The sequence below is a fragment of the Fukomys damarensis genome, unplaced genomic scaffold, assembly GCF_012274545.1.
Source record: "Fukomys damarensis isolate Sample0158 unplaced genomic scaffold, DMR_v1.0_HiC HiC_scaffold_25, whole genome shotgun sequence".
Lineage (NCBI taxonomy): Eukaryota > Metazoa > Chordata > Mammalia > Rodentia > Bathyergidae > Fukomys > Fukomys damarensis.
Window position 1 is genome coordinate 3,845,059 of NW_022900937.1, and position 19,832 is coordinate 3,864,890.

Below are 19,832 nucleotides of genomic sequence, written 5' to 3' on the forward strand. Positions count from 1 at the left end.
CCACATCGAGGCTCCCGGCCCTGTGCGCATCCCTGCCCCACCGGCCGGTGGCAAAGCCTGGGGCCGTCCGCTGAGTGCTTTCTGTGGAATCTGAAATGGCTTTGCTTAGGTATCTGAAGAGCGGCCAACGAATCTGAGTCTGTCCGATTCAAGTGATGCTTTCACTGTAGCTGTGTTAAAATTTCAGAAGTTTTCCATCGTTTAAAAAAACGTTTCGTGCCAGGGATTTGGCTCAGTGGTTCTGCTGCCTGCCTCGCAAGCACAAGGTCCTGAGTTCAGTCCCCGGTACCCACAAAAAAGCAGTAATAAAATAAAATTTTCAAACATGGCAGCACATAAAGATCACGCGCCCGTGGGGAGCTGGTACACGTGCCTGGCACTGTTTCCTCCTCTTTCTGTCCCTTTCTCCCCCAGCCCATCCCATCTCTGCATCCCTTTTCCTTTTGGGAAAGACCGGCCTCCTGTCTGTCTTCCTGGAGCTTCTCTCACTGATCGCCTTGTGTGCTTCCTTTACACTTTGCAAGAAGCTCAGATCTGCTCTGGCACCCAGCTGAGGGACCGGGCCACCCTGGGGCGCGGAGGAGCGCACGCCAGCTGCTGTTGGTTTTTCCATTTGTTCCAGACCCAGTGTGTCTGTGTCCCTAACAGCAGACGCGCGGGAGGCAGCAGCCAGTGCAGAGGTGGGAAGCAGAAATCCTGTGGTATCCATTCCTGCGGGCCAACCTCAACCTGCGGTCATTTCCAATCTGCGAGACGCCAGGGTTCCAGGCACAGGGTGCAGCAGTAGATTATAGTTTGTTTTAGTGTCCTGGGTTTGATGCCCCATCTCCCTGCAGATTCTTAAACACTTAATAACGATACTCACGATGGTTTCCCAAGCCGGATCATAGCAGATGAACACATCCCATCATCTTTGAAGGACTCCGCCTGAGAAACCCATAGGCTGCTGACCGTTCTCCCTGACTCTAGAAGAAACCAGGCGAGGACTGACGTTTTTATTTCGGCTCGTGAACCGCTCTTAGCTTCCTCCTTTCTCTCCTCTGAGCAGAAGGCCCCCAGCCCTCCAGCAGGGATTGCTTTCCTGCCCGAGGGAGCGCGTGAGGTCTGTGTGGACTGTGCTCCCTGTGTCTAATGCGCGGTCCCCACCGGTGCTGCCTTCCCAGCTCCCTAAACCATCCCGGCTCCACTCCTGTGTCCTCCAAGGTGGTTCTCATTTGGGGTCTCGCTGTCTTTGATTTGGACACCTGCTTCTATTTACAGGCCTCTGAGATCTCTGATTAAGATCAGGTTTTGTAACCCTTCCCGGCTCCTCTCTGTGGGGCTGTCCCTGCGAGCTCTTCAAAGCCCTGGCTCCCCACCATGGAGTTCTGCACCGGGATAATTAAGAGTTCTTAAAAGTAGATCTTCAATCCATCCCGGGACGTTTTATCTTTTGATTTTTTTATTCATCCTTACTGTCTAAAACAGAAATGTTCATTCCTATGAATTAATCAAAGTTTTCTTGATTCCTATTATAAATACAAATGGCACAAATCTTACTTTAATGTTAGCTTTTACTTTTCAGACTTTTGTGGCTCTTAAGGGAAATCCATTTGCCACAACTTTGTGATCAGAAAATCTTACCACAGAACTGTATCAGTTTCCTAAAATTTAAACGAGCATTTCTCCCACAACTTGGCAAAAACTTTGATAGTGAAATGTGATTTTTAAAAACTTTGTATTTTTCCAAACGTAAAGCGGTAGAAGAGTATTTTAGAATCCCCTGCAAGGAAAGACAATCTTTCTAGTCTGGCTTTGTTTCCAAAGTGGAGACATTGGCACCATTGTGTCCCCAAGCATTTCAGTCTGGTGAATGATCTTTTATTTGTGAGTGGGTTCTGTGCATTAGAAAATGAGCAAACTCAAGCAGCTGACAGTACAGGGGAATAGTTGAGTGTGTGCCCTGCTTATTTCTCCTTGTATTTTTTTTTTGTCAGCTGGCACCCTTTGCCAGCCTCGCTTCCCTGTTAGCTGAAGATACCTAGTTGTACAAGTGGAGATCCAACCCTGATCGGCACTGGGGGTTCATTTGTGTTTATGATCCTGGGTTTTCTCAGCAAGTTCTGTTTTTGTTTGTTTTGCTTTTTTGAGACAGGGTCTCACTATGCAGTCCAGACTGGCTTTAAGCTCACTGTATAGCCCAAGCTGGCCTCAAACTTGCAGCAATCCTCCTGCCTCAGCCTCCCGAGTGCTGGGATTACTGGCTTGCACTATCACGCCAGCTTTCCCTGTTTCAAATTGTTTTTGAGAAACAAGATCGGGGAGAATATGATCAGTCACAGGATGGCTGAGGCTGGGCAGGAAGCAGGGCAGGAAGGGCCACAGCCTGGAGCCGGGCAGCAGAGGGGAGCCCGTGGTTTGGGCTCACATCTCCTGCTGCTGCTGCCACCTCCACGCTGTCACCTGTGGCTGCTGGGCGTCCAGATCCGGTTGGTGGCCCCAGTGCTGGCATCTGGGACGTGAGGCAGACACGGCGTGTGCACGTGTGCGTGTGTGTGAGCGGGCAGAGACGTGGAGGACACGGAGACAGACTGACCTCAGGTTCACGGCCAGAGTGGTGTGTCGGACGGGCATGGCTGCTCTAACACATCTTCAAATCATCCCCCCTGGCGTCCACACAGGGTGCTGGGCTCGGGCGCCAGGACCTGCTGCCAGCGCTGGGAGGGGCGCCCGTTAACTCACAGTGCTGAGGAGATCGACTCGTTTCCTGAGATGCTGGAGAACAGGACAAGGAGACCAGCGGCAGCCTGGCCTCCGGCCGCCAGCACTCGGTCTTACGCCAGTGAGCGGTAGGGTCGTGGAAGGGCATCGCACCCGCCGCTGCCCGGCCGCCCTCTCACGCGCCCGTCTCCTCCTCTCTGTTGCAGTGGCACGCCCTGTCTCGGGAGGAGCAGGCGAAGTATTACGAGCTCGCACGCAAGGAGAGGCAGCTCCACATGCAGCTGTACCCGGGCTGGTCCGCGAGGGACAACTACGTAAGCCGCCCTTCCCTTGGTGCTGTGCTCCGCGCGGTGGGGCCGGGCCGGGTCTCCCTGTGCCTGCAGACTGGTGGCGGCAGTGGCCGCAGAAGTGAAGGTCCAGGCGCCCTCCCACTCCCGCTGGGCTGAGGGCTGTGAGCTGCCGCGATTATTTTGGAGAGGATGCTGATGCATTTTTAAAATAAAACCTTTTAAAAATCAAAATGTAAAACTCTGATATGAAAATGTAGGTTTAAAAAAGGAAACCCATAATCCCACCCTGTAAAGGCAAGACTCCTGTTTGCCTGCCAGTCTGGTACTTCTCCTGGTGGTTTTCCCCCTAATTTGGATATAGGTGTGTATGTACATGAATTTTGTGTCTTACCTGGTGTGTGTGTGTGTGTTTGTGTATCATTTATGGCAGACTGAGTATTTCATTCAGTGAATGTCACAGTTTAGATCACCATTTTTTTCTGCTTTTAGACATTTAAGTTTTCTATTTTTTCCTTCAAAAATACAAATAGTGCTGCAATGAGCATGTCTATTCGAACAGATTTCCCTCTGTAGGATTTATAGCCATGGAATTGTTGAGCTTTTAAAGAATATAAATGTTTTAAAGTACCTGATACATACTGTCAGATTTCTTTCTAAAGGATTATATCACCTTACAATTCCTGGAAACAATGTATTCAGCGGATTTTTTCTTTCCTCACAGATGAATCAGAGCTGAACACAACTTTTACTCTGTATCACTAGACCCTGGCAGTACAGTGTACCTTTTCAGGCAAGCAGGTCGCACCGAGTTTAATTTCATTTTCCCAGCAGGAACTACCTGCTCCTGGCCCCTCTTCCTGTTCTGTGCAGTTTGGGTGTCTTGATATGGCAAGGGCTGTTACTTAGAAAGCATATTATAAGTGATATATTTGAAGTTTTATCATTTTATAAAAATGAATAATTTTGATTCTTTGAGCTCTTAGAATAATTTGAAGGTCATTCTTGGTTTGTTCAGGCTGCTGTAACCATAGGATAGACCGAGGGCTCACAGACAAAATGTGCCCCTTGCAGTCCTGGAGACGAAAACCTAGCACCACACCGTGCTCTTGCTTTGTCCTCCCCCGTGGAGTGGTGAGGGAGCCGAGGCTTTCCCGAGGGCTGAACTCTGATCACCTCCCGAGGCTGCCACTGCTCCCCATCTGGCTCAGGGTTAGGACTGTGGAACATTTCTCAGTCCACGTGAGACTGGCCGCAGGAAAGCCAGCCAGGAGCGCCTTAGCAGAAATGGAATCGTCCCCTCCAAAAGGGGAGGCCAGGCGTGGTGGTGCAAGCCTGTAATCTCCGTGCTCGGGAGGTGGAGGCAGGAGTCTGCGAGTTAAGGCCAGCCTGGATTACATAGTGAATTCAAGGCCAGTGAACTACAAAATAAGACTGTCTCAACCAAAAAGAAAATTTTAAGTAAGAACGAAGCTATCTCTTAGTGTGTAGATAGTCCCATGGGGCTTTCGTCCCCACAGTTGGTGACAAGGACGCATGTCCTGGCCGTGCAGGCCACAGAAGACCCAGAACCTCTGAAACCCGTGTGGGAATGAGCTGCGTTTCCAGTACCGAGCCACTGGGGGTCAGAGCTGAACCCCTGCGTGCGACTGGAAGGCAGGGAGTCTGCGCCACCGCGTTTCCTGTGCATGGTGCACCCACTCCCCAGGGCCACTGTGGTGACCACCCCGTGGCCGACGGGCAGGCTCACACGCCTAGGTCACTCTGACCCTCACTGCTCGGCGGGAATGTCCCTTTGTCCCTCGGGTGAGGAAGTCTGTCCTTGGCTGTGGGGCGGCGAAGCGGCGACTACACCAGCGCCTCCCTGAGTGGATGTGCAGCCCTGAGCCTGCTCCTGGGTGGAGCGGTGATTACCACCACCTCCCTTATGCTCGGCGGGACCCTGGGGCAGAGAACAGCCCACTGCCCTTCCCCGTCCCCACACCAAAGCTCTACTGTGCTGAGACTTTGCAGGGATTAGCATTACTGCCTTTCAGTGTCTCTTCCGATCCTTAAGTGATGAGTTTAACTTTGTAAAGGATGTAAAAGAAACACACGTATTCTCTCCCTTTTTCTATCTTGCTCTCTCGCCTTTTCTCCCTATGTGAGGATTAAAAGAAAGTCATTGTCATCTTTTGGCTTATTTTTAAGTAGAGTCTTGCTATATAATCCACGCTAGCTTTGAAAGCACTAGGTAGCCCCGGCAATCCTCCTGCCTCAGCCTCCCGAGTGCTGAGATTACTGGAGTGTACTACAATGCCTGGCTCGAAAAGAAAATAGTTTTAAAGAAAGCGAGTGCAGCATGAGTTCACCTTTAAAGTTTTTTCTCTACATGGTTTTTAAGGAATTGTTTTTTGTGTACCTTGAATTAAAGGAGAACCCAGCTTCCTTCCCACCGTCTTTATCCAGCCAGGAAGGCAGGCAAGGCTCCGTCACATGGTCGCGGCCAGTTACAGATGCTGTGCTCGGGGTAACGGGCAGGACAAGAGTCCAGAGTGTGGGGCCAAGTGCCGGCCCATCTGTGAGGCCGCAGTGAACGCGACTCGGTGGTATAATGTCACAGTGCCCTGGGCATCGCAGTTTGCTCGGACACGAGGAACGGCTTGCGCCTTCTCGGGACTGAGGAGCTAAATGTCTCAGTGGGGCTTCCGTGTCCTGGCACAGCACAGTCTGTGTGCCTTTAGTGCAGTGGGTGTTGTGAGCGTGGTGTTCTGTCCATGCTGGTGTCTCCCGTGGCCGAGGGCTTCACTGAGCTGTGCAGTCAGTGGCGTCGGTGCCCGGGCTCGGCCCAGTGGGAGGCTGGGGACAGACTGGCCAGGTTGCTGGAGAGATGGGCTGGGCTGGGCAGGCAGAGCCAGGATGGGCGGTGCTGGCTGCACAGACCCCACTGAGGCGGGCCGCAGAGCACTTGGGCCGCACGCGTGGCCGCTCCTGTGTGCTCCTTGAGAGAACCACTCATGTGCTCAGTGCAGCCTGGCAGCCGTGTCTCCTGTGGCTTCCTGGTGTGGTTATCGCAGACGCTGTAGGGTGGAGAAGCGTGGGTGAGCTGTGTCCGGCAGTGGGGAAAGTACCAGGGAGGACCCTCATCCCCAGACAGGTCAGCTGAGGCTACGCCCCGGTAATGCTGCTTCTGCGGGGCAAAGTATTTGTGAAGAAAAACGGAAAACCAAACCCCACTCTAAACGGGCCCTGACTTGCTTAGTTTGTCACTGAGAAATTAAAAGTGCACTCACACCTGTCACCGTGCCTGGCTTTGGAAGCCAGGCCCTCGGTGTCCGGAAGCAGGAAGCACTCAGTTCGCGGTTTTCTCAGTCTGTCGCATCCTTCCGTGTCCCCTGGGTTATGTGGCACCTTGGCCACGGGGCTGCGCGGACTCGGTGGGCTGTGCGCTCTGTCACTGTCGATCCGGAGCCCTTGAGAGCTGGTTCCGAGTGGTGTTCACAAGAGCAGGGGCACCGCCCAAGGCTGGCTACCCTAAGTCCACATCCGGGACATGGCCGGGTGACCGGACAGCAACAGGCACTGAGTGTCCACGCTGCTGAGGAGATGAGGCCGCGGAGCGATGTTTCGTGGTGCACACAGGCGAGGGGGGAGGGACGGTCCCCTCCCGCTTTGTCCTTCCACGTCGTGTCTGTCCCCACACCCTGCCGCATCCTGGCCTGACCGTGCCCCTCTCCCTGCAGGGTAAGAAGAAGAAGAGGAAGAGAGAGAAGCTGCAGGAGTCCGCATCAGGTAGGGTTCACGGGACCCTTCGGCCAAGCGCCTTGTGACCACATTTGCGCTGCGTTAGCCCGTGACTGTCACATGTGTCCCTTAACTCTGCTTCTCCTTGTGCTCTGAGGAGACCTCTCCTGTCAGTCTGGCTGTGTGAAGGTCCCTGTGAATGTGTGAAAACACGTCCCCATCTGTCACCTGCGATCCTGGTGGCGACCGTGGGTGACCCACATTCTCTCCCTCCCCCCGCCTCTCTCCCTCTCTCTCTCTTCTGTTGCTTGTGTTTCCTTTGCTTTAACCCTTCTGCTGCTTTTCTGTTTACACTGTATCATACGACTCTGTACAATAATCTCACAAGACGCTGCCTCGTTGCCCTGCCGAGTCTTGCTCTGGTTGGGGATTTTAAGAACAGAAACCACGACTACAGGGTTGCTCTTTCTTGTGCACTGATTTGAGACCTCAGCAAAGTCCACGTCAGTCCCATTTTTGTGGCACAAAAGTGAGGCCACTCCAAGCCATGCTCACATCCGGGTGGCATCAGAAAAAGCAAAGCAAACGAGCCCTCGAGATGTTGTCGCTGCTGCGTGTTTGGAATGGGCGGAAGCCTCTTCTAGAAACATTTGTTAAAGACACGATTTTCTGCAGGTACAGGTCCCAGACTGACAGCCGCCTACATCTGAGACGTGGTAAGCGACTCTGGTCCTGTGACCCTTCCTGCCCCCGCCGCTCCGAGAGAGGAGGGGGTCAGCAGTGCCCCGGCCGTGCCAGCCCCACCCCGAGTGTGTGCACTCCCACCCTGACTCTTCCTTCTCAGCCATTTCTTACTGCTGGCAAATCTTCCTGCTCAAAAGGGAGGGGAGAACCAGAGTTCGGGGACAGACACCCCAGCCCCGCCCAGGAGGGCCCCGGGGCGCCCACGCCCGTGTGGCTGCCCGTGGAGGCTTCTGTGCAGCCAGCCACTTCGAGTCTCCTGAGGGACTCAAGGGCTCCGTGTTTTCCTGGCTTTTTCAGATACGGCACAGAGACTTATTTGATTAGCCATTAATTGTACCCAGGCTTTTCCTGTGCTGGGAGCTGAGGCTGATCTCGGGCCGAGGTTCAGGAGCAGCAGTTCTCACTTCTGCGTCGTGGGCTCCTTTTGTTTTATTCACATGATCACTGGCCTGGTCGCTAGGTGTCGCCCCGGCGGTTCACGGGGCCCCCAGGAAGTCAGCACGGCGACTACTGGGTCCCCAGGCCCCACCCCGCCCGCTCACCGCTGCCAGCGCCTGCCTGTCTGCCCCAGCGCTCTTGCCACCCCCTCGCCGTCGCAGTGGCCTTCCAGCCCTGTCCCCTCTGGTCCTGCACTCCCGGGGGATTTCCCTACTCACAGCCTGGCTGCACCCGTGTCCCCGCCAGGCTCAGGGTGAGGCTGTCGTCCCTTCCCCACACTCGGGGCCCCACTTCGGCCCCTCCTGCCCTGGCTCCGCCTTTCCCTGGGAGAAGTGTATGCTGCCCGGACAGAATTCGTAGCAGGGTCCGAAGAGGCTGAGGGTGCTGACCTGCCATCTGGGTGCGGGGAGCACGCTTCCACCCCAAGGACAGGCGGGCGGGTGGCCTCGCTCAGAACCCAGCCTGCGGGATGCTCCTGACCGGACAGGCGACCGCTTGCTGAGCCCCTAGGACTCCGCTTTGGTGCTGATGGCCAAGCGCCTTTCCTGGGGAGAGCCTGCAGCGGGCTTTGGTGTCAGATCTCACATCTGGGCACCTTCAGCCCTGCTGAGTCCCTCTCCCAGCCTTGTTCCAACTCCCCAGGTTTGTCCGCTCGGAGATCCCAGCTCTCCTGAACTAATCCGATGTAAGGATCCCGGCAAAACAGCCCCCAAGTGACCAGCAGTTCCTCCCCAGGAAGAGGCTCAGCCCTTCCTGCCCAGGACCAGTCAGCACTTGCAGATGCCTCTCGGAGGGCACCACTGTGAACTCGATCCCAGCACCTGGCTGGGTGTTAGGGGTGCAGGGATCACCGAGTCTGGTCTTGCCCGGCGCTTCTGGCCTTGCAGAAGTCAGTCCAGTGAAAGGCAAGGCACACGCTTCGTGTTTTGGGGTTTTGTTGTTGTTTTGCAAGAATGCTATCTTCTTTTGTCACTGACCTTTGGGCTGACGGGCAGCTCTCCCACACCCTACCTCTACGTGCGAGGTGCCCAGGGCAGCACTCAGTACTGCGTCCCACACTCTTGTCTGCAAGGCCTCAGCCTTCTATTTGTAATACAAATCAGGAAAATGTAGTCAGTGTGGGGAGATGGAGGCCGGAGGGTCACAGAGCCTGGGCTCTGGAGTCAGTTCAGGGTCAGCCTGAGCTACATCGTAATTAATACCGCCTCAAAAACATGCCACAAAGGTCACGCAAAAGTGTATTTCAGTACTTATCTCATCCTCAGCCTGGTGTTCTTCGTGACGGACATGATTTATCTTGATGGAAAAGCTGGGGCCCAGTGGACTTGTGTCCCAAAGGCACCATGTCTTTTTCCTCGTGAGTCCCAGCTGCCCCATGCCTTTCAACCACTTGTGTTTTCCGAAGGCAAAGTGTCCTCTTGACCCAGGTGAGGATCCCCCGGAGGCCCAGCAAGCCCAGCCGTGACCCCAGTTTGGGCTTCGCTCTGTCCGCTTCTCCGGGCCCCCTCTTGGACCCCTTCTTCCTGACCAGTGGCTTTCGCGGTCCCTGGATGAGGACCTGGAGAGAAGCGGCCCACGCTCAGGTTCCCAGTCGGGAGGAGGCGGAGCAGGCCCACTCCTTCTGCAGCTCCACTTAGGGGCTCCAAAAAGCCGCTGGATGCCGTGGCGACTGCTTAGGTGCGTCCATGCTCCTGAACAGCGCGCAGTGTCGTCCAGGCCAGACCTGCAGGCGGCCCTTGCTGTCCTGCGCCGGGTGCTGAGGAAGCAGGGTGGCACTTGGAAGAGTGTGGCTGTTGCTGAAAAGTGGAAGTGTGTGCTCTTCCAGAAGCAGGCAACAGTGAGGAGAGGAAAACTGGGAACAGCCTCTGTCCTGGAGAGAATGGGCAGCCGAGTGAGGGGCTGGCTCAAAAGGAAAAATCTAACGCAGGAGCGCAGCTCTGTGCGAAGGCCCGGGTTCCCCAGAGCTGCAGACCCAAGTAAAGGAGAATGAAAGAACACACTGAGAAGCGAACACGAGGCCTCTGGCTGGCCGGTGTGGAGATTCCAGGTTCCTTGGAGCCTCTGGACTCAGGGTTCCTCGGGCACTGAGACCCGCTGTGCCCCCACCAACCCTCCAGGTCCCCACTCCTGTCCCTGTCATGAGAGGCGCCATGTGGCCTGGACTGGGCGGGTCTGCTCGCTGACGACGGTCACCCTGGGGCCAGCCTGGCCTCGGAAGCAGCTGAGGACAGGTGTCAGGTGAGACCTGCAGCTTCCCAGGCACAGGGGTGGAGGAAGCCAGGCTTCCCGAAGAGGTCTGTGGAGAGTGCACTGACTGTGTCCTTAAAGAAAATTCCTAGTGCTTCCGTTTCCTGTCACCAGTGGGAACGGCCACTTCAGCTCCTGGGCTGCCCACACGCACACCCAGGCTGTCACCCTGTGCCTCTAAGGAGGTGCCTGCCACCTTGACCTGCAGCTGCAGGGTGATTGGGACTGGGTCCATAGCAAGCAGAGTGCTTTCAGAACTGTGGGCTGACTTGGATTTGCCTGGGGAATGAGCCAGCTGGAAGGGCTGTGTTGTAGACACCAACATTTATTTACTCATTCTGCAAACAGCCTGGGGCATCCCTGCAAGTCGGGAACTGCACTGGGGAAGCAGGTGCTCGCTCCGTGGGACTCATCCCTTCCCGGAGGACCTTTCAGTCCAGGATGAGAGCCTGAGTGCATAGTTACAGAACGGTCTGCGCTGTGCTGAGCAGCACATTTGACCGATGAAGACAGCGAGAGGCCTGCGGACAGAGGGAGGGGGAGGCGGCGTCCTTGAGCCGGTGCACACGCCGTGCTGCTGAGAGGCGAGGCCCCTCTGGAGTCTGTCAGGCCCCGGGTGGGGACCCGGCCATAAACGTCCCTGCTTCCTGACCGAACCAAGGCACGGAAGGAGTCAAGCAAAGGACAAGGAGCTGTGCGGCAGGAGGCTCCCTCAGAAGTTCGCTTCTTAAACCAGGTCATCAGCACTTCCGCAAAACATACATCAAAGTTGGCCATTTCGGAATTTCATAAGTTGACAAGGTATTTCGAGACTTTAATGCATTACTTTAGGTTTTAAAATATCAAAGAGCTACTTTAAAAGTAGAAACAAGCTGCAAACTTCAGAAGCTAGAACACTCCTGCGATCAAACACAAACACGTGTGCACGGTCCACTATCCCTGTTTTCAGCTTTGGCATAGTGTCTGTCTTGCAGACTTGTAATGAAGAATTCAGCTGTATTCTTTAACGAAGGGAAAACTCCCCCCTTTACCGCCCTGGGCCATCAGCTCTGTGGGCGAGGTAATTGCTGAGCACAGAGTGGAACACGGTAGTTAATTGTGCCATGCTTGGATTTACATCGCTTAAAAAACCTGTTTCTGGCTTCCTCCTGATGACAGTGTGTGCTGGGGTACCAGGGCCAGAGGAGGAGGCGGGCTTGGGAACTGGGGCTCCGGCCCCAGGACACTGTGGAGGGTGGGGAGGAATGTGGGGTGGCTGCCCGCCCAGAACAGAGAGCCGCAGACAGGCTGTCTGTCCCAGCGTCCCAGTTGGTGACCCGAGTTCCAACTGGCCAGGCCAGGTGATGTTCCTGGCTCCAAGGTCGCCTCCCCTCCCGAGGACAGATGTGGTCACCCACGCCATGCGCCAGTAAGCTTGAGTGAGAAAATAAAGCTAGGCTTTTAAGAAACGATAATCTGAAAAGGACGTTGGAGGCACCTTGAGGCTTGTCAAGAGTCTCAGAGCAAAAAGCAGGTGGGGACCACCAGGCAGCAATGTCCTGGGCCTGGCTGGTCCTCGCTTGGTGAACAGCAGGAGTGGGTTAAGGACGGGGAGGGGCTGAGGTCTGGGGGAGGAGAGCCAGGTACACCTGCTGTGGTGGCAGAGGACAGGCTGTGTGGTTTTCATCAGCCCAAGCTGAGGCAGGAAGATCACAAGTTTGAGCCCAGCCTAGGCAACTTAGTGACTTAGCAAGACCTTGTCTCAGAACACAGAAGGGATGGGGTGCAGCTGAGTGCAAAAGCCCTGGTTCACCACTCGGTACAGTCGTGGGCCCTGGCGCCCACCACACCGTGGGTACCGTGGGATGTGGAAGAGGAGATGGGTGCACTCTAAGGACACAAGCGCATCTGGTGGAGCCCAGAGACAATAGCAGGGCGGGGTGCGGGGGCTGGAAGAGGCCCGGGAAGCTGTCCAGATGCCGCCCTGCCCGGCTTCCACCGGCCCAGCCAACGTCCCGCTCTGCAGGTCTCCCACGTGGGTGTGGTGCTGTGTCAGAGTCCCTGAGACAAGTGAGCCTTTCAGGGCCCACTGTGGGGATGCTGGGGGCCTGGCCCGGGTCAGCTCCCTCCCTGGCCAGCAGCGTCTGGGGTGTCAGCGGGAGAGGTGTCACAGGAGCGGACAGTCTTTGGCCTCAGTAGCTGGTGGTCATGATCCATTGGAAAGGCTCAAGTTTCTGAAACACCTCTCTGTCTTCTAAGACTCTCTCCGTCCATTCCCTTCTCTGCTTAGTGATGAAGTTGGATTTAAGTCGCCTTGGGGAGCAGGCGTGGGGAAGGGACTCTGAACCAATGGGTTAGGTGCCGTCAGCAGAGTAGCAGGAGAGGTGAGGCAAGCAGGAGGTGCTAAGGCTTTGAGGTGCACAATGTTTTTGTGTTGTTCACACCCCCGAAATAGGGTTCAGATTGATGCGCTAAATAGCTCATAGCATAAAAAAGAATTGTCTTAGACAAACTATGTTTGATAGGATGCTTTCGATGCTTTCTTCCTGCCCAGTTTGGGCTGTGCGGAGAGCCCTCAGGATGGGGAGTCTCCCAGAATGCCGGAAGTTTACCACCTGTCAACGTGGGTTTTTAGAGCCATTGCTGGGTATATTCAGGGACGATGCAGAATTTTAGAACCACCTTTCCTCATTTTGCTGTGTGCCCTGGCTGTCCGGTGTGCATGCATGGGAGGGCGGCTGTGAGCCTCCCCTGGGGGTCCCGGGTGTGGTTAGCTTCCTGTCCCGCCCTGCACGTCCCAAGGACCCAGTGAGGGAGCGGCCCTGCTGGGAGCCTGCCAGCCTGATGTCACCCTGTGACAGCCGGAGCTCAGGAGCGTGTCTGTGGACAGTGCAGCCACCCTGGCCCAGGTCTCCGTGCTTCTCCATCCTGTGTCCAGGTTGACTGTCCATCCTGTGGGTTCTCAGTGACTTCCCCTCTTGGGGCTCGCTTTACTCACTTGTCCTTGTGTTTTTAGGGGGCACTGCTTCCTGACAGCTGCTTTAATTATTTTGTAGTCTGCAAGGGTGTCCCTGGACAGGCTAGCCAGGGGCCTGTGACGTTGGAACCACAGAAATGGGGCTGACACTGGGGACCCCGAGTGATGCCCTGGTTCTCCACAGGCCCCTCCTCCCTGTGACCTCCTCAGCAGGCTGGGTCCACAGCCCCTCTTTAGCTGCGGTCTTGCCCCAGCCCGACGGCGGTGGCTCCCATAACCATGTCCTTGCCGAGCTGCGCATGTTTGTCCCCTCCCCACCTTCGGTGAGGGACAGCAGCTTATTGTACCCTTCACAGCTGAAGACGGGCCTTGGGGTTCTCTGAGGACTGGGGTAGGTGCACAGGACCCAGCCTCCCAGGGCCCGTCCGCAGGACTTCGGCTGTCACCCTGCACCAGCTGTCCCTTCTGTGTGCCTGACCCGTGGTTCAGACGCCCAAGTGCAGGTGTCACAGAGGAAAGAGATTGGAAAGAAAAGGAGAGAGCGCGGAGCACACTGTGTGTTTGATGCTGCGGCCCAGGTAGAAGGTGGAGTTTCCACCTCTCCAGGGAGAGCAGAGGTGCAGGATGGAGGCTCTGGGGGCACCCGCTCAGGCGACCTGTCCCCATGAGGCTGTGGTTTGCAGTCAGACGGCTTTCGCAGCTCCCCTGTGCAGGTCCTGTCTCCTGCGCTGGGAAGGGGCTGTCACATCCTGAGTCAGCCTGAGCCTGGTCAGGCTGGTGGCCGTCCTGCCTCCCACACCCTGGGGAGCTGGGCTCTGCAGGCTGAGCACGCGTTCAGCTGCGGAAACAAAACTGTTTTTCCATCCGGTGCCACCAAGGAGCCGCTGCGGCTCTGTAGGCGGCCATGGAATCTCAGAGGTGTCCGTTCGAGGCCTGGGTGCATTCAGCTGTCTGTCCTGCTCTCTGGGGAGAGTCCCCTCTCCCAGGGTGCAGGCCATGTCTCCTGACGGAGGGAGAAGATGAACTTCAGCCGGGCTGGGGGTCAAGTGTGCTCAGAGTGTAGGTGTGAACTCTGCCCTGTGCTCCGGTGGCGGTCACCAGAGGCCCGGCCTCTTCAGGCCGAGACTCCTAACCTGCACACAGGCAGCACGTGCGGTGCTGGCCTGCCGGCCCCAGGAAGTTGCTCACGTGAAGTCTGATCAGAGATTGGGGACTCGTTTTTCGTACCTCCTCTCCACAGTGTCCTACGCTCAGGCTACCTGGACGTGGGGGACAGGCCAGTGCTGCCCTCTAGGGGTCACCTTGCCTGACTGCTCCCTGAGGACACTGCTGAGGACAGTGAGACCGGCCATTCTGCTGCTGCCCACGACAGATGATGGCTCTGTCGGTGGCACCCACCCATCACCCCTCAGAGCTGATCCGCACTCTGTCCTAGAGGTTGGGCCGCTGCCCCGCAGCACCTGGAGCCCCTGCTCCCAGCTAACACAGCCCTGCGAGCTATCAGAGGCTATGACACCCATGTCCCTGGGCTGGGGAGCCCCTCCTGACCTCTGTCCTCCTCTCCTCCCTGCCGGCTCCTCCTGGCCGCTTCTGCTTTGTGATGGGGCCCCCTCTCCTCGCCGCGTTGCCACTGAGGCCCCGGGGCTGCTTGGGCGGCACCACCCCCATGCCAGGCCCACCTGGGGTGCCCAGGCTCCTTGACTGCTCGGTTGGTAGGACAGTCGCTGGGTACTGCGGCTCGGGGCAGGACAGCCAGGGCTCCTGGGTCACGGAGGGCCCGCGGTGGCCCCTGGCAGAGGGAGCCCCTTGGATGCAGGCCACAGAGCTGTGGCCATGGGGCCGTGATTGCTGCCCAGTGTCGCCGCAGCCTTGGAGGGGCTTCTCCATGCCAGGGCCTCCCTGCCTGCGGTTTCTTGAAGAAAATCAGAGCACCTTGACTTGACCTGTTTATACCTGAGAGGCAGCCCCGCTTCTCCCGTTTGGAGGTAAGAACAGGTCCACCCAGCAGGGATGGGACTAACGGTGAATGTTTGCATTTTAAACATGTATGACAGCGAGACACACTGCTAGGACTCCCCTTGGCTCAAATACACTTATCCTGTTGTCCCTGCCACTCTCGGAAGCAGCTCTGGAGTCCTCGTCCGTGCTTTCACAAGGCATGATCAAAACCACAGTGAATGCTGCTGCCGGCCAACAAAGGCAGCTCGTAAACACACGACACTGTTCTCATCCACCTCAGTCCCCAGATCTGGCACCATGCGACTCGTGGCTTCTCCCCAGCACCAAAATGGCCACGAAAGGTGGAAGCTTTGAATCTATTCAGGACATCAAAGCAGCAATCAAGACCTCACTTCTAGTTTTGCTTCAGAAAGTGGCAAGGATGACAGGATAAGTGTGTTGGGGGGGGGGGGGAGAAAGGTATTGATGGCTCTGTCTTTCACTATGATAAAAGTTTTTACCACTCACCTATTTGCAACAGCAGCCAGGGACACGCTGCCTCCTGGGAGAGTGAGGGAGTTCCTGGGCCGCTCTCCGGCTGGCTGACAGGGAGCAGTGGACGGAACAAGTCACTTTGCTGGGCAGCCACATGGTGGCCCCTGAAGCCAGCTCTTCTGGGGACGGTGATGCCATCAGGGCACAAGAGTGCTGGGCTGTAGGGGAGTGGGCCTGCAGGGTCATGCGGAGACCTGTGGGCAGGCACATCCGTGCTCGCGGCGAGTGGCTGCCGCCACGCATACCCGGCCCGGGAAGGGGAGGGCGGCACAGGGCCAGGGAGACCACAGACCAGGGCAGCCTGCTGCAGTCACAGCAGGGCCACAGAGGGGGCTCCCCTGGGATGGGCGTGGAGGTCTCCCGCCAGAGACCACCTCTATCCAGGGGTCACGCTCCACTAGGAAGCAGAGGCTCCTGTCCCCAGAGAGGAAAGGCCACCTGGACCCAGCCTTTGGAACTCAGGGGCTCTGCACCGGCCCACACTGAGTCCCGCTCCTCCCTCGGAGGAGCAGGGCCTGCGTGGGCCTTCAGTCTTCCTGCATCCAGCCCCGCCGTCCCTGTGTCGTCACACTTCCTGTGCAACCAGGCGAGGTCTGTGTCGCAGGAGCTGAAGGCCTCTTGACGGCGAGCTCTCTACATCTGCTGGCTCTGTGTCTTGGTGCGCTGTTTCCTCACCACTTTCTCAGGTGCTAGCCTTGGCCGGAAGCCGGTGAGGACACTGCATCGAGCCGTGGCGAGGGGCACAGCTCCATGCTGAGGGTCTCTGTGCCCTGGGGAAGCACTTTGTAGACCGGAACTCACCACCCACACTGTGTTCATTACGGAATCTCCTCTGGTTCCTCTCTCCTCGCTGATAAAAGCATAGAGCAGCCCGCAGTGATCCAGAATTAATTTTTAAGAGGAAACCTATGCTCGTGACAAGGACACCCCAGTGTCAGACCCCAGCCGAGGGGGACACGGGAGGCTGCAGGTGGGCGTGGGGTGGGAGGGACAGCACTGTGGACCCCTTCTGCCCCTGCACCTTTGTCTTTTTCAGTGTCCTTGCTTCTCCTTTTCTTGTCCTGGTGCTGGGGTGGTGTACCTCGTTAAGCATCTTGCGTTTGACTTTTAGTCATTTTTCTTAGATCTCATATGGTTAAGGCTTTTGAGTTTGGGGCTTCTTGTTTGAAAACCATTCTCGCCCCCAGTCACGTCACTTGCTGAGGGCCCCTTCCAAGGTCTCCCTGTGGTAGGAGAAGAAAACCCCGAGTACTAGAAGCTCTTCTGAGAGTGGACGCTTCCCACCTCGGGGTGTGAGCGGCGGGTCGGAGCGCAGCTGCTGGGTGGCGGTGGCCGTGCAGGTGGGCTGTGTGGGGCGCTCAGTGCCGTTTACTGCGGCGCAGAGTGGGGAACTGGCTCCCCACAGAGGACCAGAGCCGCCCAACACCACACAGCGGCCCTCTTCCACCTGTGTCCAGTTCCTGTTTGGCCTCCTGGAGCTGTTTTCCTTTTGACTGTGACCCACGTCTAACACGTATGTGCACATGCGCTGGGCGAGTGGCCCAGGCAGCGCCTACACCTGAAGAGGCGCGCTGTGCACACCAGTCCCCGGGGGAGGCCGGGCAGACGCGCTGATGCTCTCCTTTGTTCCTTCCCGAGGTGGCAAACGCAGCTCATTCCCAACGTGCAAAGCCAAGGCAGCGACCCCGGGACCTCTGCTGGAGATGGAAGCTTGCTGAAGACCAAGGCGTCTCCACGGTTTCCCCAGGCGGCCCGGAGCGCGGGCGCCAGCCTGCCCCAGGTCCCTGCTAAGACACAGCTCCGCGGAGACAATCACCGCCATCCCTACTGCAGCAGCCCCGGTCCAGAAAGCATCAAACGGTTTTTTAAAAAAGAAGGCACAGAGCGCGCGAGAACGCCAGCAGCCGGCCGGCCGGGAAGCTTCCCTCCATGTCTGGTTCACTTCCGGAGCACCTGGTGCCCGCAGCCAGCGTCCATCTGTCCGTCTGTCCATCGGTCACACCCCAGCGGAGGAGTTTGTGGGGGCGACCCTGTTTCTGTCCTCGTTCCTCCCTTTCTCCTAATGCTTTTATTTAACAGTGCAAAACTTTGATTCATTTTATGTGCGCTTGTTTTTTTTTTTTAAACTTGAATTTTTAAAAAAATTTACACTTTTTAGTTTTAATTTTCTTGTATATTTTGCTAGCTATGAGCTTTTAAATAAAATTCAAAGGTCGGGAAAGGTTTGAAATAAAAAGTTGAACAGAAGCCTTCTCTTTCTGAGATCTCGCCCGGTAAGCGGCTTCTCTGGGATCGCCTGTCACAGACAGTGGCCTCTGTCCTTGTGGTGCCCTCCAGCCGAGGCCACTCTGGGCAGCGGTGGGGACTCCTGTTTCACTTAGGTTGAGGTTTTTTTCCTTTTTTCAGTGGTAACCTCACACACTTCAGACTGGTTTGCAGTGACTTCATTTCTTTTTCGCTCCCTTGTTGTAGAAAGCCCAGCACTTGAATTGTTATTCCTTTCAGTGTTCTGTATTTGTATCTGTTTTATTAGGCAGTTAGTGGGATTTTATGCCAGTTGTTTAAGCGTTGATGTACCCATTTTTTTTAAACAGCAAGGCACAGCCCTTGCCCCCGTCACCTAACCTTTGTCATTCCAGTTTGAGTTAACGTGCTGAGCATTTTTTAAAAGAAGCTTTGTAATAAAACATTTTTAAAAAGAAATGTCCCTTTATTAAGAGTGAAGTCCCTGGTGCCCTGGCGTTGCTAAGAGCGAGTCCCAGGCCAGCGCCTGCCTTCCCGTACTATCCCCAGGCACCTCTGCCTGGTGAGGACAGACTCGGTCGGGGAGACCCCGAAGCGGCTGGCAGTCCGTGCCTTCCTTCCCCAGGTCCCTGCATGGCTGGCTGGCGCCCCAGACCTGGGTCCCGGCCACAGGGGAGGTCTCCGCCCCACCATCTCCCGGTGGCCACTTTCCACCCTGCCTTGTAACTCATCTCATCCTAAGCCTTCGTGTGTGACAGCCAGTGTCACACATCGGGGTGTCTTCCACCACCGTCTTCCATCCCACAGCTAGCTGAGAAGCGCTGTTGTCATGGGTCTCACCTCCCAGCCCCCGCACAGCTGGAGAACAGCTGGCTACCGTGCTCAAACAACCCGCACGCTGTACTCGAAGACTGCCGTTACATCTCCCTCAGATTTCTCGTCTCCAGGCTAAGTAATCCCAATTCCTTGACCCTTTCATCATCGGCCCTTTAATCATTTTCATTACTGCCCTCTGGAAACGCTCCAGTTCCTCCTCATTTACTCCTAAACTTGAAGCGGGTGGAGTATTATGTTCAGAGGACCTAGTTGTTATAAAGGTTTCATATTCGGGCCCGGCCTGAACTTCATCTGAAAACTCACTCCGATTTCTTAATGTCTGCGAACTGAGTACATCGAGCAGTCAGCTGACACAGATCTTCTGAGCAGTTAACTAGAAAATCCACTTAAGACGGTGTGGAAGGTGACACTAGTTACTTTTTTGAGAGGGAAAAAAAAACGGTATTTCTTCCAGGTCTTGGAAGTAACTCCTAAAAGCCCAAGCCCAGCTCGCTGTGATGCCCCTTCCCTGTGTTTATGGTGCACACAAGAATGAACGAACGGGTGAAAATGGACTGCCTGGCCCTTCTGAGCCGAGCTGCCCCCGTCTCCGTCCTCTACTGCTTGCTTCCTTCCTGAGTGATTTTTCCCAAGTGGCTCTGACACCAGGCACGGGCTCATTCCTGGCCATCACTGAGCGCCTCTGTGGCCTGCAGGGCTGGGGAAGGACGGGAGCCCTGCGTGTGGCCCCAGGAAGCCATCTGGGGCCAGTGGGCCTCTCCCGGCCACTGCACTTGGGTGACCTCCAGGAGACCGGCCTGCCGCACGCGGAGCAGTGCAGGCTGGAGGGCGTGCGTCTTCCTACTGGAGGGAGCCTCCCAGGCCTGGGTCCCAGGGTTTTGTCTGGCTGGTTACTACGGTTGCTGGCAACCACCTGCTTGGCTGGGAGGGGCCGCTCAGCAGCCTTGGGCTTACAGCGGCCCCAAGTGTGGTCATCTTTCCTACATACCGGCCAAAGGCTGCTGCAGTACAGAAACCTCCGGACGGCCGTGAGCAGTGCCAAGGTATCACTGGCTTTCCTTCCAAAGAAGTCATGGACGACTGATGCATGGTTCCGACACAAACGCTTCAATTCCACCGACAGCAGCTGCTCAGCGTGTTTCCCAGCCCAGGGAGAACCTGTA

General features: G+C 56.2%; 1 protein-coding gene across 8 annotated transcripts in view; it reads left to right on the forward strand.

Moving 5' to 3' along the window:
* The window catches only part of Lef1 (lymphoid enhancer binding factor 1), an 86,372-nt gene extending 68,911 nt beyond the window's left edge, over positions 1–17,461 (forward strand). For 6 of the 8 annotated variants that reach the window (XM_010641535.3, XM_010641538.3, XM_033756179.1 and 3 more), the window contains 3 exons: positions 2,907–3,014; positions 6,710–6,758; positions 17,227–17,461. In XM_010641535.3, the coding sequence (XP_010639837.1) occupies positions 2,907–3,014; positions 6,710–6,758; positions 17,227–17,306 (237 nt within the window). In that variant the 3' untranslated portion in view covers positions 17,307–17,461. Of the gene's footprint in view, positions 1–2,906; positions 3,015–6,709; positions 6,759–7,385; positions 7,427–17,226 lie in introns of all 8 variants that reach the window. The other 2 variants (XM_010641536.3, XM_010641539.3) reach the window with 1 other exon arrangement.
* The last annotated feature ends 2,371 nt before the right edge of the window (positions 17,462–19,832 follow it).